General features: G+C 37.6%; 1 protein-coding gene across 1 annotated transcript in view; it reads right to left on the bottom strand.

Annotated features, from left to right (window-relative positions):
- HDAC9 (histone deacetylase 9) overlaps positions 1 to 13,021 on the bottom strand; it is a 491,076-nt gene that overhangs the window by 92,221 nt on the left and 385,834 nt on the right. Inside the window, exons 19-22 of the mRNA XM_075050402.1 lie at positions 5,484 to 5,539; positions 5,154 to 5,241; positions 667 to 786; positions 257 to 354 (exon numbers count right to left, since the gene is read on the bottom strand). Of these exons, the coding sequence (XP_074906503.1) occupies positions 257 to 354; positions 667 to 786; positions 5,154 to 5,241; positions 5,484 to 5,539 (362 nt within the window). The remainder of the gene's footprint in view (positions 1 to 256; positions 355 to 666; positions 787 to 5,153; positions 5,242 to 5,483; positions 5,540 to 13,021) is intronic.

The following is a 13,021-nucleotide window of genomic DNA, read 5'->3' as shown; positions in this document are numbered from 1 at the left end:
TGGCATGATATAATAATGATTAAATGAGTGACTGATTAAATCACTAGACTTCTTTTTTTGTCAAGTCAGAGTGGATGATCACAATAATTAAATTATCCATTTTTATTATTTACTAAGCTTTCGTACACTGGGATACTAGGATTAGGTTAGTTTCACCATGGGTCATTCTCCTGTCTTTCAAGATTACATTAGCTCTTATTCATGTGCTTATGTTCTACAACCAGTTTTCATAACTGTAAAAGAAAAAGGTACCAACCTGAATGCTGTGAGATACTCAACATCGCCCATAGGAGGATCCAAGCCACCTGTCCAAGCAATATTTATGTTATACCCTTCACCAGGGCCACTTCCAACCTGAAAAATAGGAATAAAATGCCAAAAGGAGTGAAGAGGAGGAAAAAGGAGGAGGAAAAGGGGGGGAGGAATTCTCAAGTGTGCTTTAGAAACAAACATCAAACAACATGTCAGATCAGCCCAGCCTTGTTTGACAAGGACTGCTCTGGGTTATGCACTTGTTCTCCACTGGTCCCCTGCTCCCAGTGGACTATTTGGTAATCTGGTGTAATTTAAAGAACCAGAGAAGGACAAGAAAATTAGGGGTAATCATGCAACGCAATTACCTGAAAGATACAAATAAAAATGGGGCTCTAAAGAAATAAACCTAACCTCATTTGGGGCTCCACTGCCGGGGAAGAAGTTGCCTTCATCATAGCGATGGAGGGAAACATACAGGATGCTGGGGTCAGCGTAAAAAGCCTGCTGTGTACCGTTGCCATGGTGAACATCCTAAAGGAGAAAGAAAACAGATGACAAATGTAATAATGTCCAACTCAGTGTAGAGAGCTCAGTTCTGCTTTCTTTTACCACCCCCCCTCTGTTTCTCTCCCTCTCCCTTGCCCTCCTTTTGTCTTTCCCTTTCCCCCTCCCTTCACCACCCCATACTTCCTGAACTTTCAGGCAAATTACTCTTTAATGCACTCATTTTTTAAACTGGCTTCTAAAAATCAGGAAACCATAGCGAGCATGCCCTGGAGACTCCAGATGAGCAGTCATTGAGAAATCCCAGTCCTTTTGTACAATTAGATATTTATACACCGGCTCTTTGTACTCCTTGCCTCAGTGATGGAATCTAGCATCCTGTTTTATGGAGGAATTTTATGACTTATTAACTGCCAACAGTTCATAACCCCTCAGGCTTAATTAACTAGCCTCATTGGCCTCTGAAGAAAGACTAATGTTTAAACTACAAACTAGTATTTTGCAGAAGGATCTATGGTTTACAGAGCTTTTTCACAATTCTTGACAGAACACTAAACATAAGTGTATTCATTGATTTGCCAAGTTCCACTATTGAGGTCAAAGGCTCTGCGACCAGCTGAGTAAATTGGCTTTCTTGAAACATTCAGTTCAGTTAGCAGTCCCTCAGCAGTTAGATCCACATCAAAAGAGATGCCAGATGCGGGAAGGACTTCATACTTCATTTTTGCAAAATCATGACGGCAACAGTTGAAGACATAGGAATATGATCTCATTAGCTATTAAATCATCTGGCAGATAGGATGTGCCTTCCACAATCAAGGAGTGACCTTGGCCAGTCTCCATATTTCAAACATTATATAATGCCAGTGAAAAGAAATTCTGTCATTAAATAAAATACTGAAAAAGAAATGCTGACAGTGTATCTAGATAACAAAGGCTGATGTTGTGGACTTTTCCTCTTTTTTTTAGTTCTGTTTTCACAGTTCTACTATTGTACTATGTGATTAGACACACAAGAAAGTTTGCAAGTGAAAATGGAAAATTCACTTGCCTTTCAGTAAAAGAAAACTGAGTCTTTTTTGTAAGTTTCTCCACTGGCATTTGTAGGAAGCTGAAAAATTATAGATATTATTGATTCTCCTCCTTTAATCCATCCCTTTTTGAAATTTCTGATTTAAATTGAGATTTCAGAAGGAGGACAGAAAGTACTCTGAATGGCAACACTATCACCCAGACTGTATTTATTTGACAAACATCATGAGGTCTGAACCATATTTTGGATCAGAGAAACAATGGTTTCGTTTTCCTCAGGATGCCTAGACTCCAGGAAGGTTGGAGTTAGGTGTACATTGCTGACGGCACAGCAAGCATTGCCCATTGCTTGCGCTCTTTGCCAGCTGATGTAGCCCATGACTTTCATCCACATTGTTCAGGACTCTCTACATTGATTGAGTCTTACTTGTACTGCATTGTGCTTGACTTGGACCTCCTCTGGGACCTCTGTGGGGTAATATTATAATGCTTACTTTTCTTTTCTCAGTTGAAAGTACTTGAAACAAGATGAAGTTACAGCCCAACTGTGACTTAGTGCCAAGGTTAAATGTAACACGTGTTGGAGGTGCAAGGGAGCACACACTGGTGTGAGGCTGTTGGACATTTGAAGGCAGCCAGCATAGTCTTAGAGGCCTCTGACTGGCAAATGAAGTAAAATCTGGCATGCAGACTAACCCCAGAATCCCATTCAGTCTTCAACTATGACAGAATTAATTGGTTTACTCCAAAACACACCCAGAACATGCTAACATACATGCAAGTATGGATGATCTTGGAAAAAGGATTGCAACAACAACCGAAGAAGCTATGTTGGCCATATAGATAGATCTGCAGAGACTATGAGTAAAAACATAATAGGACTTCATTTTGTGATTTTAATTAGTCTTTCTTTCCCGTGCATATTTGGGGCTTTAGATACATTCTTGCTGTAACAGTTTTCAAAAGAGAAGAAAAAATATTAAATGGGCATAGAGAGCTCTTTATTATTATTATTATTATTATTATTGTTATTAAAATTTCAAAGCTACCTTTCTTGTCTAAACTTTAATTCCACCAAGAAGGGTTACTCTGTTTTGAAGAGCACTAACTTCTCTGGTTAGACAAAGGAATGTGTTGTTTAAGACTGCGGATGTTACCATGTGGGAAATGTGTTCATATTCTGCCCTTAGTAGATCAAGTGTATTCAGGGCATATAAGTCAGTTAAAAAATGGAGATGTATTCACATGGTGGAATAAGGATAAGAAAAACTGACAAAGAGGTCTTTTATTTTAGTGTAGAAATAAATGAAGGAAAGATTAAAAATTTAAAAGATAAGAATTTATATATCAACACATGTAGCAGCTATGAAGACTATACTTAGTAACTAGAGTACAGTTTAATGTGTGGGATTGAATATTACTTTTTAATATTTACATCATAGTAACATGTATAGCTGCCAACCTGCATGGGGTCCTGCTGCGCTAGTCACTATCAAAATATAGTCTTAAAGGTTAATTTCAAGTCTAACATCTGTAATTCCATTCTTTCTTTCAGCTGCCTGAAACTCTCTGTTGGTGTGCATAAAGACATCACCATTAACTTGTTCATTCATTCAGTTTGGATTGTGATTTATCCATAGTTTGCATATGTAAGAAATTTTCTATACAAATTTTTGTACATCATTGCACTGACCATGGAGCAGACTAGGGACTGGACTGCAACTGCTCCAAGAATGAAGTAATCTGTGTCAGCCATATATTTCTCCCTTTTCACCAGCTGAGTTATTCTGGCCAATGGGACAGAGTCAGAGAGAAGCTGACCATTCCCCATCTACTTTCCTGGGTAAGGATAGGCAGCTTCACAGGTAATCATTTGCACAGGTAATGATTTGCACATTTAACCTTGCCTTGAAAAATTGAAGCTGAATTCCTAAGTGCTTATTGGTTAAGTAGGTCAAATGGAAGTGATTTCCCAACAAGGTGAATGTAATATTTACAGTCAAAAAACCTCAAAAGCATTCACAAAATGCAAACTTTGAATAGGCTTTTCTTATTAAAAAACAAGAATAAACACAGAGTTCACTTTTGGCCAGCATTTACAGCACTAAAACTCAATGAACTCTAAGACTCAAGTCAGCAAACAGATACAACATAGAGTGGAAGTGAATTTTGCAAAAATACTAGTTTCTTGCAGTTTACAATTATGTTTCTAAGTGATGGTAGACCACTCTAAGAAATATTTGAAAAACATTCTAAGAATAGTTAACCTACCCATATACTTATTCTACCACTCATTTTTCACTTGCCATTCCTTCTACCACACTCCTTCTTTCTCTGCTTCTCTTCAACAGCCAGTATGCATGTTTAACTGAACAAAAGTGCTAGATGGTAAGGCCATGACTTCACAATAAGATTTAATTATGAGTGCAGATATGAACAAGATTTAGACTATTAAGCCCTGCACTTCAAAAACCCTTTAACATATTTTGTCTTTAAATCTTTTATCACCTGCAAAAATTAATTAAGTGCAGATGTAACAGGTTAGGTTTTGATGCCAGGGTTCATTTCCTGTCTATGCTTTGTCAGACACCCTATTACACCTCCTCATGAACTGTAGGAAAACAAAAATGGTGCTCATAAATCAGCATTCAACTTTCCTTGGGCTGTGCATTGGCCTGATCCTTTAAGTGCAAGGCAGAGCTCCAATTCATTATTCATGAAAATAATATAGACAACATGCCAAATGTCATCTGCATTTAAATAATCCATTTGTTAAACATATTAAGTATTGTGTAAGAATGCCTTATATTAAAATACAAGACTAATCCAATGAAGTGGATTTTTAATCACGTAGCTTTCCTTCAGGGAACCATCAAAAGCTGGCACACATGACTTGAAAACTTCTTAGAGGGAATGACCTGTTGATTTGTTTAATAATATCGAAGTTACACAACAAGTCAAATCATTGCTAGCTGGGGGAAGTGGCCAATTTGGTTACCAAAGCAACAACATTCTTTAAAGCACATCTGACTATTTAAAGTTTATATTCTGTAGGGAAAAGTAAACTTCAGTTCTGTAGGGTTATTTTAACGGTGGAAGTATCAATTCATTTAAGGACCATAAAAGTTGCCCTGATCTGTGCCTTCTTCTCATTAAATTGCAGTTAACACCATTAAAGTGAAACATAGATGTTTATGGCTTCAGTACTGCCATCCTGGTTTTAATGAGTTCCCAAAATCAGAGGAAATGCACACCTTTATTACTTGTAGATATTAAAAGCAGGAAAGTCTGACATATGAATACAAATTCATTATCTTTTATCTAGATGCACTGAAAGTGCAATGCTTGCCAAGAATACATACCAGATCTACAATCAATATCTTGCCTATATTTAGCTTGTCTCTCAAGTATTTGGCAGTAATTGCAATCGAATTAAAAAAGCAGAACCCCCTGTGGAATAGAGAAGAACAGAAATAAGAAAGCAAATCAGTCAGGAAAACAGCTATAAATAATGTTCAGAGCATTTTAAAAAATGCTATATGATCTCTGAGGCCATAAATCTGCTTCTGGGAGTACCTAGAAAGCCTTTTCAGTCATCTGCTAACAATTACAGTTCTTCAGAGACATGCACAATGCAGGTGATTGCCAGTAACCTTAGTGCTCCAAGATGGGCAATATTCCCTGGTACTTACATGGCTGTTGATTCTTCAGCATGATGGCCTGGGGGCCTTACAACAGCAAAGCCATTCTGTAAGAACAAGATAGGTTTTCAATTATCAGCCTAAAAAAATACTTGACTCACTGCAAAACAGAGCAGCAGGCAGACTGGATTGAAATCTATTAGAGGCTCTTGAGCACTTTTTCTGTCCAGTGTCCCTTTCATAGTACTGCAAGAAATAATATATTTGAGAACAGTGGCATATAAAATTATATAAATACACACAGGCACACACATACATACACGCACCACATGATCTAAAGAGGAGGAAAAAGGCAGGGTGAGAAATCCGTTGTTATCAATTCTGCTGTCTAGAATTCATATTTAAAAGGAAGTAGAGACCACTGATCATTCTTGATCTAAGTTCATGTAATCTTACATTGCTCCAGCTTGAGATGCTTCAAAATAAAAGTAGCTTGAGGTATATATTTTACATGATTAGTCAGTGTTGACCCTACCTTCTGTATGGACTAAATGATAAATTCAGACACATACACACACGTGTAATTCCTAATAGTAGGAAAAGGATGACAATGAATATCCCGTATTTCTGCAAACCATAAATTGAACTTGGGAACCTGTCATGCTCACAAGTTTAATAGATTCCCTAAAGTCAATTTCTGACACATTTTCTGGAATTGTATATAAATTTCATAAAGTACAACACTAGGATCAGTGATGATCAAGGAATTTTTTGCCTCTAGAGTCACTGAAGATAAAAGAAAAATGAAATTTCCCTCCTTCCAGTGTGGGTAACGTAAAGGGAAAATGTAGAAGTATTGGCAAGCTAGCTTTGTTCAGAAAGTCAGATTGTGTATTCAAGAAGCAGTGTCTCATAAGGGTGTGTATCATACCAAATGTCTCTTACAACAGTCAGACTCAGGAGTAACACTATTACTTCATCAAATTTACTCTTTATTTCAACTACTCAAGACATTTAGTCTCTGCTATTCAGCTATATATTTGACATCAAATTAATGACAATTAACACATACATAAAAATAAGAAATTATAATCTGTGCATAAGTATATCAGCCAAACTTGTATTTTTCAAGCAGCCTCATACAAATACCCTGTGTATATGTATGGCTGCAAGACCAACCAAGTATTGCATTTTCAGAGAGGAGGGCACAGGAAGAAGAAGGGTGGAATATTTCTATATTTTAATAATCAGTATTAAAGTAGTCCAGTTTGATGTACTTAGGATAGTTAAATGTCAATGCTTCAGTCTTTACTCATCTGAAACACACATAATAATCACTAAACTTTCACTCTTATGGGTGTAAATAAGGAGGAACGACATGGCAATTAATAGTTACATTGGTGCCTGTGAAATCTGTTTATTTACAATCCTATGACTGTCTGCTTGTGTGTACCTGTGCAATTGCCTACCTATGCTGTTACATTGACATTAATTTAGAAACGAATACTACCCAGCTATCTCATATAATTTGCTGCTAAATGTAATCCAAGAAGCCAGCTGCCAAGTTTTGTGGAGTGTGGCCAAAGTTCTATCAGACTACAGCAAACAAACTATAACACAAATGGAGTACATCTCTAAGAGTGGTTCTTCTGGCCACCATTTAAAGAACCTGGGGGATTTGACATTGTGCCTTATTTTGCATTAAATGTCCACATTAAAAAAAAAAAACAAACACAAACCAAACAAACTAAAGACACAACAAATATATATGTTCATATTTAGGCAGGCGTTCCTGGAGGTAGAATATAAATTGCCTATAGATCAAACACACCATCAAAAAAAAAAAGGCCTTGTGGACTGCACTAATCTTCAGAACCAAAGCAGCTTTACACTCCTAGCTAAAACCCTATTCCACATCCTTCTGAGGGTTTTGTAACATTTCCTTTTCACACAAAGTATGACATAGAGAAGAATTCTGTGAAGAATTCTTTTGTAGCATTTATAAAAAGCAAAGTATGTGTATGCTGAGGAACGTACAGATAATGAAGTGAAAAAAGACTCAGAGAAGAGGGTATTACTAGAGAGAGAGCATCATGCTACCTCTATTTTGTTCTCTTGATATCTCCAAGAATTTGGAAAAAGTCCATGCAAGGCTTATAGCTGCCCCTGCTCAGCTCACAGCTCATTATCATCTAACTTTATCAGCATTCCCAAAAGATCAATATAATTAAGGTAATTATCTCTGGGAGGATCTCATGGTGCAAGATAGAGACAGAAAAAATCAACACTGCTGTTTTTGACAACATGACAGTTACAGTACAGGCTTCTCTTTTCTGCTCCCTTACTTTGACAAGACTGTTTGGAAGCCGTGTTTTGTTATAGCTAGCTAATTTCAGCTATCAGAGCTTAAGTTAGCTATTACAGTTCTCCATGAGCATGCAGGACATTCACATCAGTGTTGTGACCATTTTTTATGTGTTTTTACATCACAAGAAGTTCAATATTCACATGGGAAATTTCCTTTTTTTTTTTTAAATAGAGTACATATGTTATATTGATGATAAAGCATATACTATAATCAAATTTCGCCAAACACTGAAAACTAGTTACCATACAGTATTAACATCAACTTTTGTGTAATTGATAAAACACTTCATTTCTCCTACTTTCAGGCTTTGTATGAACACAGTGTGCATTAGCACAAAGGAACATGAATTCATTTATTTAGGCAACATTTAAATACCAGACAGTGAGCTCAGAACAGTAGACAGAAAGGCAAAAATCTGCTTTAAAGATAGAAAGACTAACACAGAGCAATATGTTGAAAATGAAGCCAACACACATAAATTCAAAGCATTTTTGTACAGAGCCTTATTTATACTAGGATACAGACACCTTTATATGTAGACAGAACATTAAACTGACTGACAGACATGAACATTAGAAAAAGGATTCATGTCTGTGCTATTATATGATTACCTTTAGTTAAATTTGAGGATGAAGAGTAAAGCCTGAATAGAGATATTCTAAAATCTTTGCATATTTGAGCAACAAACAGAGAAGTCTGCCCAAACTCAGTTTATAAAGAACCATTGCAGATAGATCCACTTTGTTGGATCTTTAATGAAAACTAAGAAAAAGTGTTAGTCTTTTTCCACAATAAGCTAAGTATTCTCTTCTTTCATGACTCCAAATAGGTAGTTGCATGCTTGATTTCCAAAGAACAGAGGTGTACATCCCACTGTGGCCTTCTTGTCTTTGGTGATATAGTTGATTCCTTCCTGTAGTGTGCTGGGTTAGAGCATTGGGCTACATCATGCTTGGGCATCTACTATACCTCTCCCTGAACCATTCCAAGACAAGCACTCAAGGCAATACCGTAAGACGGGTGGTTACTCCAGGGTTTGGGACTGACCATCTATCTACAACAGAGTTCCACTGGTGTTTCTATCATAAGAGGAGGTAAAACTAGACATAGGCAATTTTTCCCTAGGGTAATATGTGGTGGCTGTGGCAAGGTGTGAATCACTCTTCCCTTCACTTGACAGTGGGGAGCTTATTCTGCCTAGATTCCAAGTGGACTAAAAGTGACCCAGCCAGTCTGGCACTCCAGGTATGCTGAGAAGCCTGGCTGAGAAGCACTGCATACTAGCTTCAGCCTGGTACTACTCTAGTAAAATCATCTGGCTTTTTGTTGACTCCAAGAAAAGCCAGTGCCATGCAAGAAATAGCTATGAACCCCAGCAGGCACTCCAAGAGCACTTATTTAAGCAGCAGAAGACTCGGGTTCAACTCCTTCTTGAACATGAGGATGAATTTGTAAATATTCTTCCCATACCTGTTTGTGTATTTAGATTATGTGGTCCATAAAGTAGACACTGAGACACATCTTTTCAGTCTAAATGAGCTTTCTAACAGGTCTGGAGTCATGCTCTTCCTCAGCAATTACTCAAACTTATGAATCTTTAATTATTTCCTGTAGAGTAGCAGTCCTTCAATAGAGGACAAAACACCACCACCAAATCTCAAATTTAAGATATGACAATTTCATATGGAGTTTAAAAATTGATTCCTTTCAAATGAAAAGATAAGAAATTGAAGCTCTTCTTGTATTTTAAGCTGTAAAACCCTGTCTGAAAGAGCAATGCCATCTAGCCCAACTATTCAAGAGGGAAGGGGCACAAACTGAAATAGCAGAGGCTCCATCTGAACATACGAAAATGCTCTTTTACTGTGAGGGTGACTGAGCAATAGAATAGGTTGCCCAGTCAGGTTGTGGCGTTTCTATCCCTGGAGATATACAAAAGCCATCTGGACATAGTCCTGGGAAACTAGCTCTAGGTCGCCCTGCTTGAGCAGGGTGAGTGGACCCAATGGCTTCCTGAGGTCACTTCCAACCTCAACTGTTCTGTGATTCTGTGATTCTATTCAGAAGCTGGTAAACTTTGAAAAAAGGCTTTCAGGAAAATGGGTGTAATCTCTAATGGCGAGCAAATTTCTCGGCAGAACTTTGTCCCATTCACTAGCTAATTGCAGCTGCACACGTTGTTAAGGACAGCTTTCTCAGGAACCACTGTGTATTTCATATGGAGACCAGGTACCTAACTCAGGGTCTGGATTCCACACTTGAAGCTCAACATCCTCCTAAAGTCAGGTGTTAAAGTTTCTATTTTCTACATGTCTAAATCCCTTAACCTAGCCCTTAGCTCTTAAAATTAGCAGTGCTTAAACATGGCATTCTTGGACATTCACTTGTTTTTCATGGAAAGGTTTTATTTTTGCTTCAGTGTGCACAGGCTTCAGAATGAGAAGCAAACCACTGAAGCTAATACTTCATTTCTTTCTAGAAACTTCTTCAGTTATTATACAGAAATGTATCCATTCCTCCTGTCAGAATTGATATTCCTTATGTTTTATATGTATACAACTTTGTATCCTTATAAAGTTATATAAAAACCTATTTCTTTACATTTAAAAGGTGCTCCACACAGTGTATCTGACAGGGTGTAACCCCTGAAGTGGCCTTAGTGCTATCTTTAACCCCGCTACCTCTGGCTTAGTTAACTCTTACAATAACAAACATCAGGGCTGCTTTAGGTCTCGGCTGCCTACTACAATCCCCTTGCAACTGGTACCCTGAAGAAGATAACCACATTCTTACCGGTGTCACTTAAGCTGTAACATGATCCCAAGCTATGCCATCCAGCAGGGAGGGTAACCACAGGAGTGAGTGGTGTAAGGCCGAGGCAATCCTCAGGTATATGGTTAGGATAATTTTACAGGCTATTCATACTGCCAGAGCAGGAGCCAGTATCTGGCCCTGGGGGTCTACGAATGCAGTGAACAAGAACCCATGATTTAACAGACCAGTATTAGCAGCATGTAGATTTGCCAAGAAAACAGTAATGGACATGAGGGAATACCATTTTGTCTTGCAGAGGAAGCTAGCAGAGGCCAAGAACATAGAAATGGACATTAAGCATTTAACTCTGTGATGGAAACAAAGAGTTGCCTGTCTGCTTTCCTGAAGGTCTAAGAGGATGGCACCAGAAAATACACATGAAAAGTTGGTGCTTGCAGGCTGAATTATATACAACCGTGATGGTCTGTTCAGCCACAACTAGTGTTAACTGTATTGGGAAAGAAAGCAGCCAAAGAGTTTTAAGAACAGAGTGGTCATGGAGATAAGCTATATACCACACATATAATTAAAGTCATACTACTATATGAAATAATAACAGTCATTCAGCTATAAATATAACCATAATTGCTGGGATGAAGTATCTAAGAGATGGTTCCTATGAAATTTTGTAATTTTGTAAATTTGTAAAAGCAAAGAACACAAACTACTATCTAAAAGACTTCATTGGTAACTTTGATTGATGGCTTTTATCAATCATGTCTTTAACACTAGTAAAATAAGCATTCATTTGTTACTGGTTTTTACACACTATGCATTGTTAAAAATGCTGTGCCTGGGTGCGGAAAACATGCCTTTTTTTGTAGCTTCCACACATCACTCAGAAATTTTTTTAAGGCAGAGGGAGAATGTTATAGGGCAGAGCGCGAGACAGGGAGGTAGAAACAAGGGTTGGGCACAGCCTGCAGGAGGAGAACTGTCCAGGAGGCACCTGAGCACAGAATACTTGCCAGGAAGGGAGATTTTTTTTAGGTATCCAGAGGAGCTGGGGGGGGGGGGGTGTGTTCAGGCAGGCATGGGAATTTGCTGACCTGAGGCTTTACTGGAGGGAGGACACTGTGGGACTAGGGAGACATTTGTTTTCAGCCCTTTTTGTTTATTATGTCTTTAGAAAGATACTTCATTTTAGGTTTTGTTCTAAGAATACATAGCAGTAGAGCTGTGAAAATGGCTGACTGATTTTTATACAGAATACTTTTAAGACTAGAAAACTAAGAGGTTGGGGGGGAAGGGGTTGGTTAAGCTATTTCTGTTTATTCACTAGATTAGTACAATTTACCGTATGATTATTCCTCCATAGCCCTGTGTGACAAAGGCCTTGAGAACAGTAATAACCAAGCTCATTTGGAATGAGACTTTCAAGTTCAATTTAAGTTATCCACCAATTATACAAAACACCAGAGTAGCAATACCCAAATGCAGGAGGTTTATTTCGGTATTGATTCAACCTGACATATCAGAAAGAACCATCCCAGGAACATGTCGGATTCTGGTTCGGAGGAAACTCATTTCAATTGCTTTCATTCTGTTAAATGACCCCTAACTGCCAACAGGGCAGCTTTGCACATGTGTGTTCGCACACACACATACATATGATAAGGCAGAGAAAGGCCTTGTGCTTCACTCAATTCAGCTGAAATGGATGTTCAAGACAGTCTCAGACCATGCTTTTAACTTATGTGCCTTTTTTCTTGAGCGTTCTTTTGCAAAATTCCTTCTTAATTCATTCAAACTTTTCTTTAAAATAGGGTATAACCATACAAATCCTACCAACTCTTAATAGTTTATTGTGTAGGTCTCTTCTGTTTCAAATTTGTCAAATTAAAAATATATGGTGCTTACGTGTTTCTATCACAGAAAAGAGTGGTGCTATCACCAACGTTGACATATTTAAAGGATAAGCAAAGTAAACTAGACAGTAATCCTTATTATGGGTACTGTACTTAAAATAATTAATTCCAGCTTCTAATAGTACTGAATGGGGTCATCTGAGGCTGAAGAAAACCATTTCAGAAATGTTCCTTTGGATTTTCAGTAGTTCCATGGTCTGTTCTGGCACTGAATTGCCCATGACGATGGAAAGTCATCTGCCATTGCAAAAAGAGGTTCTTATTAGGTATACTCTTTTTAAATTATATTTTTCACTGGTACAATATTTTTTCCTGCCAGTCAAATGTAAGATATTAAGGGACAGCCAGAGAAATGTATAACTTGTTATCAGAAAAGAAGTTAAGACACATTTAGTGTTCACAAAACAGCACACAATAAAACAACCATTACAAAAACAAAGAATATTTTGAAGGACATTATTAAACAAAGAATAATACTTGGAAAATTATCATATTAACATAATTAACTATCTGAATTCCAACTTCTTAAAAGTAGTATT

Source organism: Buteo buteo, chromosome 2 (assembly GCF_964188355.1).
Source record: "Buteo buteo chromosome 2, bButBut1.hap1.1, whole genome shotgun sequence".
Taxonomy (NCBI): Eukaryota; Metazoa; Chordata; class Aves; order Accipitriformes; family Accipitridae; genus Buteo; species Buteo buteo.
The sequence above is the reverse complement of the archived record's forward strand: the minus strand, read 5'-3'. Positions and strand labels throughout refer to the sequence as shown.